Source organism: Alexandromys fortis, unplaced genomic scaffold (genome assembly GCF_014885135.2).
Source record: "Alexandromys fortis isolate MF-2015 unplaced genomic scaffold, M_Fortis_MF-2015_v1.1 scaffold_27, whole genome shotgun sequence".
Classification (NCBI taxonomy): Eukaryota; Metazoa; Chordata; class Mammalia; order Rodentia; family Cricetidae; genus Alexandromys; species Alexandromys fortis.
Window position 1 is genome coordinate 4,744,622 of NW_026067952.1, and position 22,571 is coordinate 4,767,192.

Consider the following 22,571-nt stretch of genomic DNA (forward strand, 5'->3'; position numbering starts at 1 on the left):
GGCCGAAACACCTGTCGGCCTGAGGCACCTGGGACGTTTGGGAGGCCAGGTGTCCTGAAATGCCAAATTACCAAGTTTTAGAAATAGAAACTGCCGCAGGGAGTTGTGAGGGGTCGGAGAGTTTGGGGAAGCATTTGGGACAGAGGGAAGGAAGTGCTTGTGCAAACGATTATCATGGAAATGAGAAAGGCCTGCGCCCGCAAACAGGCCCCCTCCTCTTCAGGAGAGCGCTCTGTCTTCATCGAGAGGGCTGTGGGTTTGTGTACAAAGCGGCTGCAGCCTCAAGGCTTGAGCAGGCCAGTGATGGAACCCTTTCCTCAAGGTTTGAACGCCCTTGCTATGAGAAGTAGCTTGTGCCCAGGCTCCATTAAGTAGGGCTGGAGATATATGACATGCTAAAAGAAGTCACTGAACGGCTTCTGGGAAACTCTTTAATGGTGTCCTTTTGTAACCCACTCCTGTCCCATCCCTCTTTTCTCTTGCTTAGAACACAAAGGTGGCTATGGTATCAGCAACCATGTTGTGATCATGTAACCCCAATATTCAAAGCTATTTTACTTTGGATCTAAAGGTTCCCCTGTCCAGCTGATGGGGTTTTAGTTTAAGATTGGGTCACGGGGGCCCAGGCTTCATCGGTGATTTAGTCCATTCATAGATTCGTATGGCACGGAGAGGTGGTGGAGAGGTAACTAAAACGTGAGCTCCGCTTGGAGGGTGTCGGCCACTTGGGACGTAACTCCGAGGGTAAATCTTATTTCCAGCCCAGGCTTCTATTTCTGCTTCCTGGTAGGAAGAAAGTGAGCAGCTTTTCCACGCCACTCCTTTCACCGAGGTGACTCAGCTTTGCCTAAAGGCCACAGCCAGCTGTGGACGGAAACCTGTGAAGTGGTGAGCCCGAGGAGATCCTCTTTCCGTTACCTTTCTTGGATATTTTGTCACAGCAGCAACAACAACAACAGCCACCAAACGCAGGAGTCATTTCTCAAGAAGAGCAAATCAGAATGACAGACGGCTTGGTACTCGGTGACCTGTCCTGCCAGCCTGAGCCAGGACTCGGTGGCCTGTCCTGATGGCCTGAGCAGGGACTCGGTGGCCTGTCCTGATGGCCTGAGCCGGGACTCGGTGGCCTGTCCTGATGGCCTGAGCAGGGACTCGGTGGCCTGTCCTGCCGGCCTGAGCAGATACTCGGTGGCCTGTCCTGCCGGCCTGAGCAGATACTCGGTGGCCTGTCCTGCTGGCCTGAGCAGGGACTCGGTGGCCTATCCTGCCGGCCTGAGCAGATACTCGGTGGCCTGCACTCTTTTTCATGTGACAGAAAGCACTTCCCTCTTCCTTGAGTCATCGAACTCATTGTGTCTTGCTGGCAGCCGAAGGTGGCCCCTGCAGGTGCCAGCTGGTCTTGGCGGATTTGCAAGCGCTTGTCGCTTATGAGTCCAAGATGGTATCATCCTGCGCATAGGAAAATCCCAGGAATGCGCTCGAGGCCCCAGAACTGCTGGCCATGGTGTCAGGGGTGCAGCCAATAGACTTGGACACAGCTTCCTGGGTGAACTCCGGGTCAAAGTGTTTCAAGTCAGCAGGTCCTTCCTGTAAGTAGAAGCCAAGGGTGAGAATGAGGCATAGTGACACAGACCTTTAATCCCAACACTTGGGAGGAGAGACAGGTGGTTTTCTATGAGTTCGAGGCCAGCCTGGTCTACCTACGTAAAGAGTTCCAGGACAGCCAGGGATACATAGACAGACCCTGTCTCAAACAAACAAAAACAAACAAAACAACAACAACAACAAAAAGAAATGATAATAGATTCTCTACTTCCACTCCAGAGACAGACTATATACAACCATCTTTTTAATATGGGCCAGTCATGTGACTGGCCAATCAGATACTGCCAAATAACTAAGCGAAGGCTTGAAAAGGGTACCTCAGAGGAGTTGTCTTTCTGGGTACCCTGAGGCCACCACACAGACAAGCGCACACTGGCTTGATGGAGGCAAAGAGGATTCAGGGACCAAACACGTGAGGTAATTCCAGACCACCAGCAGCAGCTCCTTCATTACTAACCATGGACCTGAGGGCTCCGCAGGGAAGAGTTGAGCTCATCCACTCTAAAAACCCATAGAATCCAGGTAGAAGACTGTTGCTCAGTGGAGCGATGGCTCGGTTGCTAAGAGTGCTTGCTGCTTTTGCAGAGGACCCAAGTGTGGTTCCCAGCAGCCTTCAGGAAGCTTACACAACCACCTGTAACTCCAGCTCTAGGGGATCTGATGCCCTCCTCTGCTCAGCTTGCACCTCTACCACACCCACCTGCACACACCTACCTACACACACTCACACACACACACATAATTAAAAATAAATAAAATCTCTTAAAAGATTGTTATTTGAAGCCCCCTACTTTAGAGGGCAAGAGTAAACCTAGGCTAGTGTTTCTGCAGCAGAAAAGACGCTGCCCCGGGTTCTCAGACATAAGCAGGTGAGCAAGCGTTGGGAGGGTCTGCAGGTATGCTTACAAGCAGGTCTTGGGCTGGGGAAACACACAAGCCACAGCTACCAGCTTCTCAGGAGGGCCATAGGGTACAGTAGTCCGGCCCAGAGCTCAGTTACTGGACCAGAATGTGAACCTCACCCATGACCCTTGCCTAACTTTGTTAGTTGTGTTGCTCTTGACAACTCCATAGTTTCCAGTTTTTACAAACAAAGAATGTGGTACTAAGTATAATGTGGTACTTTGTATAATGTGTGTAACAATTTTTAATCAAGGCAGAGGCAATGGGGGAGAAAGACAAGACACACACACACACACACGAAACACGGTAGTTCACTCTTGCAAACCCAGTACTCAAAATGCAGATGGATCAGCATGGTTTGAGGCCAGCCAGAGACACGGGGACAGTGAGATAGTATCTAGGATAGCCCAGTACAGAGTCTCACAAAAAAGGGAAAAGAAATCTAGTGTCACATTCAAGGGCAGGAACTCCACAAAGGAAAAATACAAACAGGGAATGATAAATCCTGGCGGTATTCAGGAATGGAAGGAAGTCTACCAACAGTGGTTTCCCTTGCCTGGTGAGACTCCCAGCCATTTCCCTATTGCTGCTTCCAACTCCATTTTACACACTTCCTACAAGAAATGCACATTGTTTTTATCACCAGAAAAAGGCTGTGTAGGAGAATCTTGAGCTGAAGGCTAGCCTGAGCTACTACCTCTCAAAATAAACCCTGTATCAGTTCTATGGTGGGGTTACAGTGCTGGGGATGATGGAGCAGCCCACAGCTCATCCTTCTAAGGCTGAGCCAGCCATCAGGGACCGGGTGGCTAGAGCCAATTCTCATTCTTGCTGCTCTGGATGAGACTCTTGGCCCCTTCAGGTTCCCCAGTTGGCCTAGATCTTACCAGCTCTGGGAATCCAGAAACCACAATCAGGAGAGATCCTTGTGCTCACTTACCACGTTTGGGTTGAAGGGTGGAGTTAGCCTCTTGTGGTACAGGTCATCCCAATTTATGGGACTGAAGAACACATGGTTCTTTATGTCGAGCTGCGGGAGAAGACACTGGTCAGCAGTCCTCACCACAGCCACTCCCCAACTGGTGCCCACAACTGGCCACCAACTAGACAGAACTCTGCAGCTCTGGCTGGTTTGCTCAGCCCAGAGAGCATTCCGTTGACAGATAGCTCACTTCAGCATCATCCGAATCCAGATTTTCCCCTACAGCCACAGGTGCCTTCCACAGCTGGGTCTCAGCACCCACACCCTACCAGGCTCGGGCATCATGTCTGTGAACAAGACTGCAGAACTGGTTATCGGGGGAGAGGGTATGCAGGTGGAGCTTGAAGACAGCCTCCCACCTCCACGCACGTTAATCCATCCTGATTCTTTCACAATACAAGCCAGAGAGATAGAATAGACCTGCTCACCAAAGACGACATAAGAAATAAAGCCCTGGGGGCTGGAGAGATGGCTCAGTGGTTAAGAGCATTGCCTGCTCTTCCAAAGGTCCTGAGTTCAATTCCCAGCAACCACACGGTGGCTCACAACCATCTGTAATGAGGTCTGGTGCCCTCTTCTGGCCTTCAGGCATACACGCAGAAAGAATATTGTATACATAATAAATAAATAAATATTTAGAAATAAAGCCCTAAGCTGGGCAGTTGTGGCACACGCCTTTAATCCCAGCACTCGGGAGGCAGAGGCAGGCAGATTTCTGTGAGTTCAAGACCAGCCTGGTCTACAAGAGCTAGTTCCTGGACAGGAACCAAAAAAGCTAAGGAAAAAGCCTGTCTCAAAAAACAAACAAAAAGAAGAAGAAGAAGAAGAAGAAGAAGAAGAAGAAGAAGAAGAAGAAGAAGAAGAAGAAGAAGAAGAAGAAGAAAAGAAAGAAAGAAAGAAAGAAAGGAAGAAAGAAAGCCCTACGGAAAGCTGAGAAAGAAAGAAAGAAAGAAAGAAAGAAAGAAAGAAAGAAAGAAAGAAAGAAAGAAAGAAAAGAAAAGAAAGCCCTAAGGAAAGCTGTAGGTTCCCAGGGACTCAGAGTGAGGAACGAGTCCTGGGCATGGTTTTCTGCTCTGTTTCTAAACCGCCTTTCCTCCCTCTGTCTGTTTCACGTTGAACAATTCTCCAACACCTTGCGTCAGTATTGCCTCTCAGAGTTTGATTTCTGTGAACACAAAACTTGTCCCAAGAGTCACAGGCACGCGTGCTCTAAGATGCAAACTCCTCTCTGGAAAGAAGGGATCTGTCTTTGCAGAAGCCCGGATCAGATCTTTAAGCCGGGTAGGGAAACAGATAGGCAAATAAGCCAAAGTGGTTACCACACATCACAATACCTGGCATGGCGATCTTTTCAGTGTATATAACGCTTGTTATATGACACACATGGATCAAAAAGCTGTGCTACCCACAGAATGGGGGTGGGCAACCCTGGAGTCTATCCGTTAGCTGCTGAGGCCATCTGGACTACAGCCACCATCTCATTTAAGACAGGGTCTTACTATGTAACCCTGGCTGGCTTGGAACTCACTTTTCAGACAGGCCGGTTTAAAACTCAGAGAGCCGGGCAATGGTGGTGCACGCCTTTAATCCCAGCACTCGGGAGGCAGAGGCAGGCGGATCTCTGTGAGTTCGAGACCAGCCTGGTCTACAGAGCTAGTTCCAGGACACATGCTCCAAAGCCACAGAGAAACCCAGTCTCGAAAAACCAAAAATAAATAAATAAATAAATAAAAATAAAACTTACAGAGAGCTGCCTGCCTCTGCCCCATGTGGAGGTCAGAGAACAACTTTTGGGAGTCAGTTCTCTCCTTTCACCATGTGGATCCTGGGGATCAAACTCAGGTTGTCAGACTTGACAGCAGTCACCTTACACCCAAACTATCTTGCTGTCCCTGAAATGATCCCACACTGAGTAATAGATAAGATTTTTGTTTGCTTGTTTGCTTTGTTTTTTGAGAGAGGATTTCTCTCTGTAATAACTCTCACTGTCCTGGAAGCTCGTTTTGTAGAACAGGCTGGCCTTGAATTCACAGAGCTATACCTGCCTCTGCTTCTGCCTCCCAAACTTTGGGATTAAAGGTGTGTGCCACCACGCCAGGTTTAAGTTTATTTTTAAAACTGATGCGTTAATCTTTTTCTTTAAACATGTATGTGTCAGAACAGGAATGAAAAGAACAGACAGACTATGAAGTCTATGACTTACTTATTCCCATTCTCATGTGTCCAGCCAGGAGTCTGTCAAAGTGAATTGCTCAGATATTTGTGGAAAGCAAGACACTTATGTAGTTTTTCTGCACAGAAGTGGTAAGAAGCTTCTGAAACCTTCCTCTGCTCAGCAAAGCCATTCTGCTTCTTGCCATTCTCCTCCTTGTGCAGGACTGGTACATATGCTGTGCCTACAGCTGGAACGCCTCCATCCAATTCTTTGCATGGCTCCCCATATTCAAAGTTCAGCTTGTTACGTCTTTAGAGGGGACCTGCCTGGCCATGCCAGTGTGAAACTGTCCCCATACACCTTCACTGTCTGTCTCTGCTCATCATTTATTTCCTTCCTGAAGCTTGTCACACTTTGTGATCCGTGTACAGAATCTCTGGTTTTTGTCAGTCTCCTTCCACCTTCAAGCTTAATCACGTCAGAGACCCAGGCTATTCAACCCCCAGCACCTACCTCAGTGCTGGGCCAAAATAAGAATCCTGCAAATATTGGTTGCCTAAAAACTGTATTTAAAAAAAAAAAAGGAGTCAGGGGTGGGAAAGATGGTTCAATTGGTAAAGTGCCTGGCAGACAAGCAAGAGGACCCGAGCCTGAATTCCTGGCACTTATGTAAAAGCTGAGAATGATGGCATATTCTATAAACTCAGAGCCAAGGAGGCAAAGACAGGCTAGCCAATCAGCGCCAGGTTCCGTGAGAGACCCTGTCCCAAGAAGTAAAGTGGACAACTGAAGACATTTGACATCAACTTCTGACCTACACACACACACACACACATATAGACATATATCACATACAAAAAAAAAGACACATACACATATACAGAGACAGACAGACAGAGAGAGACAGAAATAGACACACAGAGTTCAACTGGCAGAAAGGTCATTTCTAGGGAAATGCACCAGCAGCTCCTGGCTTCTAAAGCAGAAGGCAGGTGCTTTCTGAGCTGTCCCTGCAGGAAGGGACCTGTGCTCTTCTGCTTGGTCACTTACAAAGTCTTCCTTGGAGCCCAACCGCTGCTTCTTGTCCTTGTGGAGAAGGCCTTGCAGGAGGTCACAGGCAGCCACTGTCCGGCCTCCAGGGATCTGTAGTGGCTGGTGCAAAATATTCTCATACATCTGGGCCACATCTTTGTTGAAGAAGGGGGGCTAGGGAGACAGGGAGAGAAGCTGGGGGCTCAGGAAAGGGGTCTCATCAGGGAGGGTTAGAGCAAGCTAGATAGCCGGGAGTATGTGGTCAGGCTGCGTCCAGTGCCACCGCTTGCAGGGCAGATGGGGAGAGAAAGGACCTCCAGGCTTCCAGCATGGGATAGAGGATTGCTGAGAGAGCCACAGGCTGTGCACACCCACAGGAAGCTCCTAGATGCCCTTTCTCTCCCCTCTCCCCTTCAGCATTTCTTCCTGGCCTCACAGCCATCTTCTGCCAGAGGCAGACAAGAGAAGACAAGGCTAGGGACCACTGAACCACACAGCTAAGAAAAGAGCTGGACTCTAAATTACATCCACGGTCTATCCTTCCTTGCTATTCCTCCAGCTCCTCTACCCACTGGTCCTTCCGAACCCTCAGAGCTTACTCCTTTGACAGCATGCCATGCTGGAGAATCCAGCCCAGAGGAAAGTCAACCTCAGCAGGTCCACACAGGCTTCCACTGAAGCATACAGTCCAGGACGGCTCCCAATCTACCAATAGGACCCTTCAGCCTCAGTTTCCCTCTTAGTACAACAAAAGTAACTACGCTCTGCAAAAGAGGGAGTGCTATAAAGGTAAACCGTGAAAATGACACTATTTAAAAGAGATATTAATTTCTCATATCCACTTTGGCCTCATCATTCCTTCCCAGGGTAGATGGCTAGCTCTTTAATTCCCTGTGCAAAATGAGAGTAAGCCACATAAAAGGGGGGCCACCTTCAGCTTTCCCAAGCCACATAAAATGGGGGCCACCCTCCCCTCAGTTGTCCCAAGCCACATGTGTCCTGTAGAGACATCTCTGCCCACTCACCAGGCCATGAAGCATCTCATAGAGGACCGCCCCTAAGCACCACCAGTCCACTGCTCGATCGTAAGGCTCTTGACGAAGCACTTCGGGGGCCAGGTACTGTTGAGGGAAGCGCAGTTATTTGAGGATGCCTGGACTGTTTCTGTGTCTGTAAAGAAGGCACTCGGAGGGAGTTGAAACTGTCAGTTTCAACCTGTGTTCTCCTGTGGTCATCAGCATCCATTCATTATTTCAACATTTTTACGTTTATTTTATTTGTGTGTGTTGTGTGTGCACATGTGTGTACACATGCTACAGCATGCATATGAAGGTCAGAAGACCTATTTGGAAAAATTAGTTCTGTCCTTCTACCACATGGGTATTGAACACACACAGGCCCTTAGGCCTGGTGGCAAGTGCCCTTACCCACTAAGCAGTCTTGACAGTCCTATTTCACAATTTTATACTGACTGTGTATTGAAATGTAAGGCTTGAGATATATTGAGTTAAATAAAATGCATTGTTAAAATTATTAAAATTAGTTTCACCCGTTTTTCCTGTCCACACGCACAACCCAAGACAGGATCTAACTATGTAGGCTTGGCTAACCTGTAACTTGTTATATATGCCAGGCTAGTCTCGAACTCACAGAGATATTCTTGCATCTGCCTTCCAAATGCTGGGATTAAGGCATGTGCCACCATGCCTGGCATCACTGTTTCTTTTTACTTTGTGTGCATGTGTGCATGTGTTACTGGGAACCAAACCCAGGGCCTTGACGAATGCTCTATCATTTATCTACAGCCTACAGTCCTGTCCTTACTTTTCTTAAAGATTTATTTAATTTTATTTTATGGGTGTTTTGCCTACGCATGTGTCATATGCATGTGCCCACAGAGACCAGAAGAGTGTGCCAGATCCTCTGGAACTGGAGTTACTGTGGATTGGCTGTGAGTTGCCATGTGGTTGCCAAGACCTGATTCCTGATCTTATGCAAGAGCAACAAATGCTCTTAATTGCTGAGACAGGTCTCTATCCCTGTCTACACACACACACACACACACACACACACACACACACGATTTATTTCAATTTTATGTGCATGGTGTTTTGCTTGCACCTCTTGCATTCAGTATCCATGGAGGCCGGAAGAGGGCATTGAATCCGTTGGAACTGGAGTTCTAGATAGTTGTGAGCTGAGGTGTGTAAATTGGGAACCAAACCCAGGTTCTCAGGAAGAGCAGCCTGTGCTCTCAAGCACTGATATCTCTCTCTCCAGCCCATCTTTTTACTTTTTAATGTAGTTGCCTAGAACGCCTGAGGCTCTGAGTTCAACCTCCATCTATTTGTTTTTGGTCTCATGAAGTCCCAGCTGGCCTGGGTCCTACTGTATAATTGAGTCTGGCTTCAAACTCCTGATCTTCCTGTCCCCATTCCCAAGTGCTTGGGATTACAGGCGTGCAAGCCCACATTTAGCAGTAGCTTGCCCATGCCCACTTGGGCAGCAGTAGAATTCACTAGAGGTAGCTGGGTGCCCACCGTTCCAAATGCTGGTTCCTTGACACTTATGAGGAAATGAGCGCTCAGCTTAGGGCTGACTCGGGGAAGAGCTTGAGAGGATGGAGTGAGGCCTCGCTGCTGTAGCCTGGTGGCTTTATTTAGGGGCTGTGGCGTCAGCCACTTATGGCCTGTCTTCTCCATAGGTCCTCCACGTACCTCGGGAGTGCCACAGAAAGTGGATGTGGTCTCCTCGGGCTCCACACATTCCTTGCAGAGGCCAAAATCTGTCAGGACCACGTGTCCCTGTGGGTGAGAGACAACAGGAAGGGGTTAGGGGTCAAAGGTCAAATGCCACACCTTAGAGAAATGGCTGTGCAGTACGGCGAGGAGACACAGGCTGCATGCTTTCTGAAGACTCAGGGTTCCTGGCCCGGATGCCAGGAGATCTCGGGGCACAGGCTGGGACCATGACATCATGACTCGGGGCCCGTGCTTACCACAGTGGCAACTCCAGGGTTTTCTTGCTGGGTAGCAATGCTCTAGACAGAGGGCTGAGGACTGAGAAATCAAGCCCACCAATGTCAACTGGGCACGAGGATGGAGAAGATAGACAGGTAGAGGGGCTATCAGACTTTAGGAACTGCTGCGGGCAATCCTCACTGCTGGGCCTGTACCGCTGTCCAAAGCTGTGCTGCCCTCTAGAGGGCAGTCCACAACCAGCCACTGAGCAAGAGGGGCTGTGAAGGCCCAAATCTCAGTCAACTCATCACCAGGCATGGTGAGAGCCATCTGTCCTGAGGGCGTCCGGCCTGTGAGAGGTCCTGAGGCTTCTCTTGCAACCACGGTGCAGTGACACCTTTCCCTCTGCCTGACCCTGTTTTCATCCCCCTTAGAGTTGTACCCCTCTCCATCTTGGGGTCTGTCTCCAGGGAATCAGGAAACATGGAAGGTCTACAGAGCTGCACCCCACCACCACCACCACCACCGCCACAGGCCTACGTAACTATATCTGCACTGACATCTGTACCTGTGCGTGTCTCCTGTGCACGTTTATATACACAGATATGTGCATGAGCACATATGTACACTTGCACACAAGAATGTATGTTACCATATGCATACATGTATAATGCATAATTACCAATGTACACAGACCATGGCTGAAGAGCACAGATTTGAGCTGCATGCGGGCACACACACACACACACACACACACACACACAACACACACCTGGCAGTCCAAGAGAATGTTTTCTGGCTTCAAGTCTCTGCAGAAAATAAGAGAAAACAGCCATTTACTGAGTGAATTGGGGACTTGGGTCCCAGTGGGAGAAACTCCTGGAAGCTCCCACAGATGAATAAGGAAAAATCCAGGGAAGCTGGGTACTTGACTCTTAAGGGAAGGACACCTCAATCCAAAATAAGAGCCTGCCTCAGTCAAAGGACCCAGTTCACCGGAACCTCATGGCCCACGCAATCCCTGCCTGGTGGAGCCAAAGGTCCTGGGACTGAGCACGAGCCAAGAGCAGGCCTCACCTGTAAATGATGTTGAGGGAGTGTAGGTAGCCAATGGCGCTGGCCACCTCTGCAGCGTAGAACCGGGCCCGGGGCTCCAGGAACCTGCGTTCCCGCTGCAGGTGGAAGAAGAGCTAGGAGAGGGGACAGTGAGATGGCTTCTGGATTCCAGGTTCTAGATCACAAGACAGGGGCCTTCAAGACCCTTGACTCTGCGCAGGCCAGTCACCCTAGGCTTAGCTGAGGTGTACTGGACAGGAGAGACTGCATCTGACCCCACCCCTCAGGGTGCTTGTGCTCTCCCTGTCTTTGGTCAGCATAATTAAGCAGCCACTGTCTTCCAGGCTGCAAGTCAGGGTCTCACACAAGTCCTGTTTAATCCTCGTGACCATCTTCAAGATCTCAGCTGTGACGCCAGTTTTGTATCTAAGGAGGAGGAGCTAAATGATTTGTCTAAGATCTCACATCTCAGAGTTGGCAGACTTAGAATTTGAAACCAGGTAGTTCAAGACATACGTTGTGGGCAGGGAGCTGGGGAGGGAGTAGAAAGGGGTATATTCTATGAACCCAGATTGACCTTGAACTTAATCCTCCTACCTCTGTACCCCAAGTGTTGGGATTATGGGTGTGAGGCACCACGCCCAACAAAAATGTACTTTTTCTTTAACCCAAGCATTAGGATGCCACACTGAGTTCAGCTCTAGATCTTTCTGTTTGGTCTGCTTTGTTGGTTGCAAAGTCTTCATTTAGGGATGCGAGGGATAAAAACCTCCCCTGTTGGGCTCATGCTGAAAACATTTGGTTATAGGCCAAATCTGGTGCAACTGAGGAGAGCCCCTATTAAATTTTACCCCTTTGTTCAGTAAGACAAAGCAAAGTCCAAGATGGTGCCTAGTTTGTCCCTTCCCTGCTTTGGGGTTAGCAGGTGACTCAGGTCTCTACTTAGGACAGTGACATCAGGCTAGAGAAATAGCTCGGTAGTTAAAGTGCAAGTATAAAGACCCAAGTCCAGGTCCCCAGAGACCAATATAAATGCCAGAAGAGCATGGTTGCCCACCTGTAATTCCAGCCTCGGAAGGTAGAGACGGGATCATGAGAGCAAGCTGGCTAGCAAGACTAGCTACACTGTCAAGCTCTGGGTTTGGTTGGGAGACTCTGATTTGATGAAAAAGACGGAAGGAAAGCTGAAGACAACTCTTGACATCATCAGCCTCTGGCCTCCATGTGCAAACACACATGCACCTACACGTTTGCCCCTCACATAAAAATAGGAGTAATAATACATATACATGGAAATAAAAAAGATGATAGTGATGGGCCTGGGCCTGTGGCCTGGGTGTGGGAAATGGAAGCACTGGGAACAGTGACCACACATTTCTCTTGGTAGAGCCCTTTCCTGGGGTCTCTGAAAGTAAGTATGAGCCACCTTGCATAGGAAACACTCCTGCAATATCAGGAGTAAACGGGACCTGGTGTAGACTGGGTTGTCTTGAGGAGCGCCTTACTGAGTCTACCAAGTAGCTCTGTTATAGGGGTTCAGTGAGATCACTCTGGAGTGGGGTACGCAGTGGACACACAGGAGGACAGTTCCCCTCCTGAGGTCCACTCACCTCTCCTCCGTTGACATAGTCAAGCACGAAGTAGAGCTTCTCTGGGGTCTGGAAGGAGTAGCGCAGGCCCACGAGGAAGGGGTGGCGCACGTTCTTCAGTAGCACATTGCGCTCTGCCATGATGTGGTTCTGCTATGGAGTCACACAGACAGGTCCACGTCACAGTCGAGGACAGTGCCTTTCATCCCAGTTAGTCAGGTGACCTTGCTCATAGACGTGTCCTCCCAAGGCTTTTTCCTGTCCCAGCTCAAATACTCACATTGGCTCTCTATTGCCCCCAAGCCAGGCTGAAAGGGCCTTTTAAGAAGCTGCACTATGAGCCCATAGTGTGCACACAGTAGTCTGACACCTAGAGGGAGCAGAGAGCTGGTCCATCCGTGAACCTGTTAACTGGAAGGTAGAGACCTTCCATCCTCCAGAAAGCTCCTAGGGAGATGGCTTGGCCTGCCTTCCTCTAAAAAGGTTAGGATCTTGTGTGCCAGTTGGACTTTCTGAGCTGCCCCCACTGGACCTCTTGGGAAGCCATGCTAGGCTGGAGATGAAGAAGCAGGAGGGGAAGTGAGCCTTCCCGAGTTCTGGTACCTCTTTGCTCTTCAATATGGACTTCTTCTGTAGCACCTTCACTGCGTAGAAGGCTCCGTCAGACTTGCGTTTGGCCAGTAGGACCTGAAGAAAAGTACAGATATAAGATATCAGGGAGCTTCCCCTAGAAGCTCCAATCCATTCTGCATGTATGTTACACACCAGACTTCTTTTTGCATATGCTAATGGAGACCACAGGCAGAGGACTCCAGAAAGCTCTCCTTGCTTACCTTCCCATAGTTCCCTTTGCCAATGACTTTGAGGAAGTCGAAATCTGTGGGTCGGGCACTGTGGACCGGAGAAGAACAAGGATCAGCATTTGGAAGCTCAGGAAGCTCTGTCTCTGGTTCATTTCAGAGCTGAAAAGTGCAGGTGGCCTTGCAGGAGCCTCCTGGCCCCCCTCCTGAAGAATATTATGTCTTACAGCCCAAAGGAGCTCAGAAGACGGAACCTCACACACCTCCTCCTACACCCACTCCCGGCTCACAGACCAGTTATTACCAGGAGGAACAATCAGGTACATGGTACAGAAGGCAGTCTCCTTCATCCCTGCCCACCCCCACTTCTCCTTCTCCGCCAGGAGAAGGCGGAGAGCTGCTGACAGAGAAGATGTTTGGGGTCATTCCAGGTAGAGAGGGCTTGGCCTGGGCCAAAGCTGGGAAGTTAATGAGAGACGAAGCTGAGCAGGCACAGGCTTAGAAGGATTCTGATCCAGCGGGCAAAGGCTTTGTGTACACCATGGACCCTGGATTTTATTTCTAGAGCAAAGAGAACCAGCCATGGGACAGCTGGGTAGGAATTTTGTCTTAGAAAACAGAACTCACTTGGGGTTAGCGGATGGTCCCAGGTTGATGTTCCCATTGGCCCTAGAGGGCTGAAGACATTTCAAGAAAGAGGCAATAAAGATCAGCAAGCTTCCTCCTCTTCCTTTGGCCTAGGCTCTGATTCTGCCAACATCACTAACTAGCTCACCTTCCCATCTCCCTCCTTTCCTTTATTGGTTTTCCTCTCTGTACCCACCCACTCCTCCGTAGCCACCCCTCCTCCATCTAAACACTCATGTCACACTAGCTTCTAAAGACCATCATGGCAATTAAGAAAAGAAAACTGACACCAGAGAGGAGCTGTCCAGGGCCTTACATGTGGCCAACGTGGGATTTGAACCTATATATTTTCACAACCAGTGTCGTGTTGTTTTGTTTCTCCTAACCAAATCTACTTCTGATAACTCCCCGCCAGATCTCTCTTCAATGTTCTTTGCAAATGGCCAACTCTGTGAGTTCACAGTAACCTGGCAGATACAAATTCTGGTTGAAGGCCCACAGGGCTGGTTGGGATCCCTACAGATTTCCTCAGCCTTAGGAGGAAGTGAGTCTCTGGTGCAGGGGGCTGGGTGTTGGAAGACTGTGAACCACTCACCTGTGGGCTAGGAACTCCAGCTGGGCTGGAGGCCATTCTGTAGCTGTGATGAGGCAGGCTCTGGAGGTACTGGGAAGACCAAGAGCGACAGATCTTGGCCCCCAGGCCGGGCTGCCCTCTTTCCCACCTTCAACTTCGGAGACAGCCTTAGCAGCTCTCACCCTAAAGACCAGAAGTCCATGTGTGGATGAGACAAATGACAGACAAAAGGCCAGACCCAGTCTTTCTCACCAAACAGTTGAGGAGGGATGGAGAAGGACAGCTAGAGTGGTCCCTGCGTGGCAGTGTCTTTGCAAAGGCCCGAGACACCCAGGAAGGGAAGATTCTTGTGAATGATGGAAACTCCAGAATCCCAAGGAGGAGGCAGGAGCCTCATAGGCTTAAAGCTAAATATTTCCTTTTACTTCTCAGGGAGGCGCGGAGACCTTGAAAAACGCTTTATGTATTTTTGTTACTCTAATTTTTCAAACAGGGCCTTGCTCTGTGGCCCATGCTGGTCTTGAGCTTGCTGCATATCCTAGGTTGGCCTGGAACTGCCTTAACCTCCCAAACAGTGAGAACACTGAAGTGTGTTCCCACACACGATTTAGAACAGGACTTTCTTGACTCTTACTGTTTGTGGGTAGCCTAGGCTCTCCAGACTCACAAATTGCCATGTTGGCAACTGTGAATTCTTGTGGAAAGTCCCAGGATAAGCTCTATGTTGATTGCAATCTTGCCTGGATACTCTCCTCAGGGTTCAGTGACAGTGACTACACTGGGACTTTGGATCAGAACCATGAAATCCCCCAAGGAGCCGGTGTCTGTGAGTTCAAATGATAGAAGGGGCGGGTAGCTGGTCTATGCAGCCAGCTCAGCACAATAGGAGAAGCCAACTGTCTAGGATTTGGTTCAGGGGCTTGGAGCCTCATCGGCTCTGTACCTCTCACAGGGCGTGGTGCAAATTATTCATTTAAAGACCCTAGTTTTGGTTGCTGTAGGACCTGGGCTAAATAGCGTGACATCTCTTAGATCATCTTTTTTTCAGGAGGCACCACCCTGTGGCTGGGTGGGATACTGACACCCACTCACCTGTGGCCAGGAACTTCTACCAGGTCAGAGGCCACCCAGCTGAAAAAGTAGTATTAATGGGAGTTCCCAGCTAGACTGATCTAAAGGCCTCCCACTGCCAAACTCTATAGAATATAGCAGAGCAGGCTATAGAATTCTAGCGGAGGGAGGTGTATCCTGGCCTCTCCAATGCATGCCAGGCTATGTTCCTACAGTCAGCCTGAGACACCACCATCCCTCCCATGGGTCCTGTGCCTGGTTCTGGCTGCCCGGGTCCCACATACCTATGCAGGCTGGACAGAGGCTTCCGGGAGATGCAGCAGTTGGAGCCGAGCACAGGCCGTGGACAAGAGAGACTCTCTGTTCTCCCAACAAGAGCCAAGTGTCAGTGCCTGGTGCCCCCAGCACAGAGCTCAGAACTTCCAGCAGTGGCAGCAGCAAGGGGGCTGGTGATGTCACACAGAACGTGCAGTGGCATGGGAGACCTCTGTCCCTTAGGGGATGCTGTTTTCCCTAGGAAATGAGGGATTATTCAGCAGTCCCAGAAGACCCTGGAGACCACTGGGAACTGTAAGAACGTGCGTAACTGTACGGGTTAGGGTATGTGCTCTCTGCAAGTATTTCATGTAGAGTTGTGCTTTGGCATGTCTCTGGTGTGCCAGTGTGGCTGCAGATTTCAGATATTTGTGTCAGTGTGTGTGTGTGTGTAAGAATGTGTACATGTGCCGGGCAGTGGTGGTGCACACTCGTGAGGTAGAGGCAGGTGGATCTCTGTGAGTTTTAAGGCCAGCCTGGTCTACAGAGTGAGTTCCAGGACAACCAGGGCTACTCAGAGACACTCTGTCTCCAAAAACCAAAAAGACAAAAACAAGGAAGAAAGAAAGAGCACATGTGTTGGTGTGACAGCATTGTATGTATGTGAGTCTGCATCTGTGCCGAGTTTATCATTGTTTTGCTGTATGATCGGTGGATGTAAAGTCCCAGACGTCAGTGTACCACTGTATAGTGTATGTCGGCATGTATTGTATATATACATGTATATATGTATGTATGTATATAATGTTTGGTGTGAGTCTGCGTGTGTTTATGTGTCTGTCTTCAGATGAGACTGTGTCTAGTAATATGTGCATGTGACATATGCATGCATAGGTCCCAACTGTGTGTCTGTGTCCATATTGGTAAGTGCTAGATAACCTGTGTGTGTGAACATGTGTATACACATATAGAAGGCTCATCAGTTAGAATCCAGGGTTCTATGCAGACTCTATATAGACCACCTAGTCTGGAGGAGAGGCGCCTGGGACCTGAGCTATGGCCACAGAGAACAACCCAAAACCATGTAGGTGCTCCAGAGGAACAGGAGCTGGTTCTCCGTCCAGCTGGCCTTGGTCGTGGACTACGGAGCACTTGGCTACCTGGGTTTTCCCTATGGGCTCTTCAAGAGCTCACTCTTCTGACTCACTGTCCCTGAAGCAGGCCTGGCTGGACCACAGCTCTTCTGCTGTGTGAGAACGCATGCCTCAGGAGCTCCAGGCCCACAAAGGCCTGTCTGGCTGTGAGGTGTGCTGTTAGGTTCTCACAGGGTTCGTTCCTCTATCAGAGGATCAGAAGGGGTTGGCAGGTGCTCTGAGCAAGGAAGGAATTCATGGGAGCAACAGAGCCCTTGTCTCCCTGGAGCTTTCTGTGCAGCTATGCAATTACTCGAGCACAGAGGGGGTGGGTCAGGCGTGCTTTTTTTTTTCTTTTTCTTTTTCTTTCTTTTTTTTTTTTTTTTGAGACAAGGTTTCTCTGTAGCTTTGCAGCCTGTCCTGGAACTAGTTCTAACTAGTTCTTGTAGACCAGAGTGGGTCAGGCATTCTTATAAACTAAAATTCAAGGGACCTGGAGGTGTTGACCTAAGAACACTGCAGTAAACAACATCAAAGTTTCATTTTCCCACAAAATAGAAATGTTGAACCCATACACAAGTCTGCAGGGTGACACGTTGACAAAACACACGTCCTTACCAAGAACAAAAACCCATGGGGTCTTCGGGGGAGCAGCAGCAGGACTTTAGAAGAACAAGATAAAGGGACTAACAACAGGCTAAGAGCCTCTGGCTGGCACTTAGGAACACTTCCGCCATGCTGGCTCAGATCCTCATCCTGCACCCTGGCTAGACAACCCATTTCTCTCACTTTCTTTTTTCACGAAACTTCTCTAAGGACCTGTTCGTTCTCATCTCCACTCCTTTTCTGTTCCACTCCTGAACTCACCTTAGATTTCATCCCAGCATCCTGAGGAATCAGTGGACAGTGGCCTCATATGTCAGGGTCAGTGATGACTTCCAGGTTCTCACCTTAGTCAGCCCAGCCAAGGCTCTGGCATCCTCCCTGGCACCTTGAGAGGTCCTGGGGTTCCTTATTGGACTCTCTTCCCCTTCAACCCTGGCTCAGTCCTTGGGTCTCTGTCTCCCCTCATTTCCCATGTCCACGAACCAGTTCAATGGCTTAGCTCCTTTTGCTTTCTCTGTCTAGAAAGCTCTTACCCCACACAACACGTGGCTAACTTTCAGTAACACAGTGGAGGACCCGGCTTCAGTGGCACCTCCAGGAGAGGCTTGTGCTGACTGATAGTAAGTAGGTGATGGGTTCTCTTGATCTATCTGGGGCTTAGGGCTTTCTCTCTTATGTCACTAGTCGAGTGCTCTAATTTTCCATCTCAAACTAGAACATCAGCTCACAAAAGCAGACTCTTTTTGCTCACTATTGGATCCTTTATATCTATAACCAGCCTGAAATAGCGGAAGTGTTCATGACACATTTAATTAACGAAGTCACGGGGTTGAGTGAATAGGTGTAGTATACATACTAAATGAAAAATTATATAACCCAAACATCTGTCTATGTAAGCCTATTTGGATCAAAATGGGGGCATACTTCTGATGCTATGATCAGGGAGAAAGCAAGTTTCAGAATGGTGGGTGCACTGGGGTACTCATTTTACTAAAGTGGGGGAAAAGGACAATGGACATTTGCATGAATAGCAACAACAAAATTGAAGAGGCCATGACCACTAGTTACTAGGTCATTTGTTTTTCTTTTTGAACTATGATATAAAATTTCTTACAGTGCCACTGTTTTATTGCTAAAGTACCAAGCCTCAGCCGCTCTTCAACGTGTTCACTGCTCAGTCTCCTATCACCTTGCCTAAGAACCCCATCCCACCCCTGCAGTTCCTAAGAGTTCCTTTTCCCTTGTATTACTGCCTTGTGATAGATACAGCCTGGTCCAACTTGGCGCCAGTGTCTTCTCTTGGTTATTTTATTTTTACTATTACATTTATTGATTCATATTCTCTCTCTCTCTCTCTCTCTCTCTCTCTCTCTCTCTCGTGTGTGTGTGTAAAACTTGAAGGAGTCAGTTCTCTTCTCCTGCATGAGGGTCCCCATGATCAAACTCAGGTCATCAGACTTGATGGCAAGTGTCATTATCCAGTGGGCAATCCCACCACCCCTTCTCTCATCCACGAGCCACTAACATCATCCCATTCCTTGCTGCTGCCCAGACTTGCCCTTGTCTGGCCCTCTCTGGTGTGCTCTCTTCCATCTCCCTAGGCCTGCATGGCACAAGGAATAATACACAGCTCTCTTCCGCGAGGGCACCGCCACCAACATGGCCAGCTTGCCTCACCCTTTCAGGAGTCACCATCTGCTTTCCCTTAAAAACTTTGCCCAGTGTCCTCTTCTTGTATCTGCTTCTGTCATTGTGCCCGGATTCACTCCATTGGACTGCGTCACTTACCTGCCTTCTTAGCTCAAGGGCTAGCTTGGTTTTACCTTGTTCATATAAACCCCATAGGATAAATTTGCCAACATCCACACGTGTGTGTGTGTGTGTGTGTGTGTGTGTGTGTGTGTGAGAGAGAGAGAGAGAGAGAGAGAGAGAGAGAGAGAGAGAGAACGTGTGTATTGGTGAAGATTGGAGTCAGGACTGCCAGCCAAGTGCTCCACCCCTAAGCTAATCCCCCTGTTATCCCTTCTTAAATGAGGAGGAGACTGAGGCACGGTGAAGAGAAACGACTTGAGTGAGATGCCATGTCAATAGATGATATAAACAGGATTTAAACCCAGGCAAGCTGACCCCAAAACCCACAGCCTGGAGCCTCCAGAAGAGATTAGACAGAAATGGAAAGAATGAAAGTGGGGATGAGCTGGTTCATTAAAAAAGAAGAAGTTGGCCGAGGAGGAGAAATTAAGGAGTCGCTTGGATGGGAAGGTAGGAGACAGGGGAAAGGAATTAGAGTTAAGAAAATTCAAGAGGAAAAGGAGGGAGGGGGATAAAGTTGGGGAAGGGAAGGGGAAGAAGGGCATGGAAAAGAGAGAAAGGTAGTTAGGAAGCAATCTAGCCTGGGCAGTCAGCTGGAATACAGAAAGCTGTGAGCAAGGCAGATACTCTGAGCACAGGGGAGCCCCTCACCTCGAAACCCTGGGTCCCAGCGCAGGTCCTGAAGAACTGTGCTTTCTCCGTCTCCCCAATCCTGACTCATCCAGCAACCTTGCGAAGCAGGAGTGACCTGTCACCAGCTCGCCCGCCCGTCTCTCAAACCAGCGCAAGTTCAACCTCCCAGGCCAGCCAGATGGGAGTCGGCTTCAGGACTGTCCGGTTACTAATTAACTGCTGGACTGAATCACCATGGTTGCTGCACTGCTGGCTTCTGGACAGCTGTGCCCTGGGGGACCCTCTGAACTGTTAAAAACCTACTGCCAACTTATGCTGTGTGACCTTGGGCTCCCAGAGCCTCGTGAGAAATTCCTGAGCCTCGGTGAAGGCTTTCCCGTCCCTTCTGACACTGCCACCCTTTCGTTCTCAAATCAGCCCCTTCGTGGTCCAGCTCCAAGTTAGGCTTCTCCACTCAGCCCTCCCACTCGCCCTCATCTAAAGCGCTTTCCCCTTCTCCCAGAACTTGGAGAATGGACGGTAAAAAGGCCTATTTCACCCACCTCTCTCCCACCATTTCCTTGATGAGGGTGCCTGCCTCTGCATCCAGCCCTGCCTTGATGACTTCCAGAGATGGGCAGCTCATTCCTGCTGTGTCCTGCTGCATCGCTGGACATCCCCCCCCACCGCCCCCTCCGATCTCTCTTGTATTGAGCTAGTGCCTAACATCCTGATTCACCTACCCTGCCTCTTTAAGAAGAATGACAGTCAGGTGGAGACTTGAAGCCTGCTCTGAATTGGGAAATCTGAGGGTTAGGTACCAGGGCTCAGTGGTCCTAGGTCACATGAACGGAGGCTTTATTATGAGTGACCTGAAGGTGCCAGGCCAAGTGTTCTTACTCAGGCACGGGACACGGTCAAGACACTGGACAGAAGGGACAAGATCTTCCTTGTGACCTCTCTACAGTAGGCACCTTAGAGTTTGAGATTCCTTGTGCTTAAAACGGTGTTCCATGTGTCCCAGGCTAGCCTGGAACTCCCTGTATAACTGGGACCAACTTTGAACTTGTGATTCCCCTGCTCCACCTCCCAAGTGCTGGGACTGCAGGCCCTTACCGTTATGCCCAGAACTTCTGTGGTGCTAGGGATGGAACCCAGCACCCTGCACATGTCAGGCAAGCACCCTCCCCGAGCTACTTCCACAGCTCTTTATTGTTGACCCTTTGTTAAAATCGTCGACAATCCCATGGTCAAGCCCGGTGCCTTAAAAACTACCGCTCCCACCCTCTCCAGAGCTCCGCATGGCCTCAACTCACCACCTTTTCCAACACACACACTAGCACATGTCTGGTCCTGACCCAGAGAGGGGAGGCAGCTGGCCTGAGTGTACAGAACAAATCAGGACTGTGGCCAGGGTCTTGCTCCTCGGCAAGCTCCTCCCCACATTCCCAGGGATCCAGGCCAGCACATCAAAAGAAAAAGAGAAGAGAAGAGAAGAGAAGAGAAGAGAAGAGAAGAGAAGAGAAGAGAAGAGAAAGGAAGGTAAAGAAAAAATCCACCCACAATATACAATAGTATCAGTTGTACAGACTGTATGCAAGCATTTCAGCATGCAGAAAACATTGAATAGAAAGCCAAAGCTTCCCCTCCGCTCCCATCTCCACTCCTATTTGTGGAGGTACGTGCTGTCAATCACACAGTGACGAACCCTCCTGACTTTGGACTGTGCCTGAGTGGACAGATCTACAGACAAAACTGAATCACACTTTACACACTGCTCAACCACTCATCTCTAAGGAATTCATTTCTGTTTCTCACAGATAATCTTGCTGTGTCAACACAGGCTCGATTTTCTTCTAAAAACAACATTTTATGTGGTGTGTGCCTGAGACTATATGCACTACATGCATGCAGGAACCCAAGGAGGCTGGAAGAGGGTGTCTGATCCCCTGGAACTAGTTAGAGGGGCTGTGAGCTCCCTGATGTGTGTGTCCAATGGGATTGAAACCTGGGTCTTCTCTCTAAACTACTGAGTCATCGCGCCTGCTCTTAAAATTAAGAGGTCAGAAGGCAACTTTTGGGGAGTTGGTTTTCTCCTTCTGCTTTTATACCCAGACGCTCATTTCTGCCTTTTTTCCGAAATTAATCCACAATTGCTTCATGTGTTAGTGTGATGGTTATTTTTTGTCAACTGGATACAAACCTACACATATCTAAACAGGGGGAATTTTAATTGATAAAATGCCTCCATATGTTTGGCCTATAGGCAGCAAGTCTGTGGATACTTTCTTGATTAGTGGTTGACATAAGGGGGCCCAGACCATTGTGGGTGGTGCCACCCCTGGGCTGGTGGTCTTGGATGGTATAGGAAAGAAAACTGAGGGGGAGGAAGTATGGTAGGACCCAGTGGTGTCAAGGACACCACAAGAAAATTCACATAACCAACTAACCTGGGCTCACAGGGGCTCACAGAGACTGAACAGACAACCAGGGAGCCTGTATAGGACTGACCTAGGCCCTCTGCATGTGTGTTACAGTTGTGTAGCTTGGTCTTTGTGTGGGACTCCTAGCAGCGAGAGTGGGGGATGTCACTGACTGTGTTGCCAGCTTTGGGGACCCAATTCCTCCTGCAGGATTGCCTCATCTTGGTGAAGGAGGAGGTGCCTGGTCTCACTGTAGCTTGATACACCATGGCTGGTTGATAGGCTGGCCTGGATCTGAAAGGAAACAGTGGATAGGGTAAGGTGGGGGAGGGGAAAGGGAGGGGGAGGGGATCCCCCATGGAAGAGGGGAGGGAGG

The 22,571-nt window shown here is 49.3% G+C and overlaps 1 protein-coding gene across 4 annotated transcripts; it reads right to left on the reverse strand.

The window, feature by feature from the left end:
- Window positions 1-399: 399 nt before the first annotated feature.
- Window positions 400-19,941, reverse strand: Sgk2 (serum/glucocorticoid regulated kinase 2). 4 transcript variants are annotated; one of them, XM_050150946.1, is made up of 14 exons: window positions 19,812-19,941; window positions 15,639-15,867; window positions 14,305-14,466; window positions 13,710-13,759; window positions 13,116-13,173; window positions 12,886-12,969; window positions 12,304-12,432; window positions 10,715-10,827; window positions 10,410-10,446; window positions 9,395-9,481; window positions 7,703-7,798; window positions 6,696-6,851; window positions 3,449-3,538; window positions 401-1,587 (listed from the first exon to the last, which is right to left on the reverse strand). In XM_050150946.1, exons 3-14 carry the CDS (start codon window positions 14,338-14,340, stop codon window positions 1,426-1,428), a joined length of 1,098 nt encoding a protein of 365 aa, XP_050006903.1. In that variant the 5' UTR covers window positions 14,341-14,466; window positions 15,639-15,867; window positions 19,812-19,941; the 3' UTR covers window positions 401-1,425. The 4 variants fall into 4 exon arrangements, with proteins under 4 accessions (XP_050006904.1, XP_050006903.1, XP_050006900.1 ...); XM_050150943.1 differs by having other exon boundaries at window positions 12,304-12,435; XM_050150947.1 differs by lacking the exon at window positions 3,449-3,538 and having other exon boundaries at window positions 400-1,587; window positions 12,304-12,435.
- Window positions 19,942-22,571: the final 2,630 nt, after the last annotated feature.

Bases quoted from the DNA above. Each gene is read 5' to 3' on its own strand.
- Sgk2 (XM_050150944.1), bottom strand. From the start codon at position 14,340: ATGGCCTCCAGCCCAGCTGGAGTTCCTAGCCCACAG. The intron at 6,852-7,702 runs GTGAGTGGGCAG...CTGTCTCCCTAG, and splicing joins ATGAGATGCTTCATGGCCTG to CCCCCCTTCTTCAACAAAGA. The intron at 1,588-3,448 runs GTAAGTGAGCAC...TTCTACTTACAG, and splicing joins CACCCTTCAACCCAAACGTG to GAAGGACCTGCTGACTTGAA.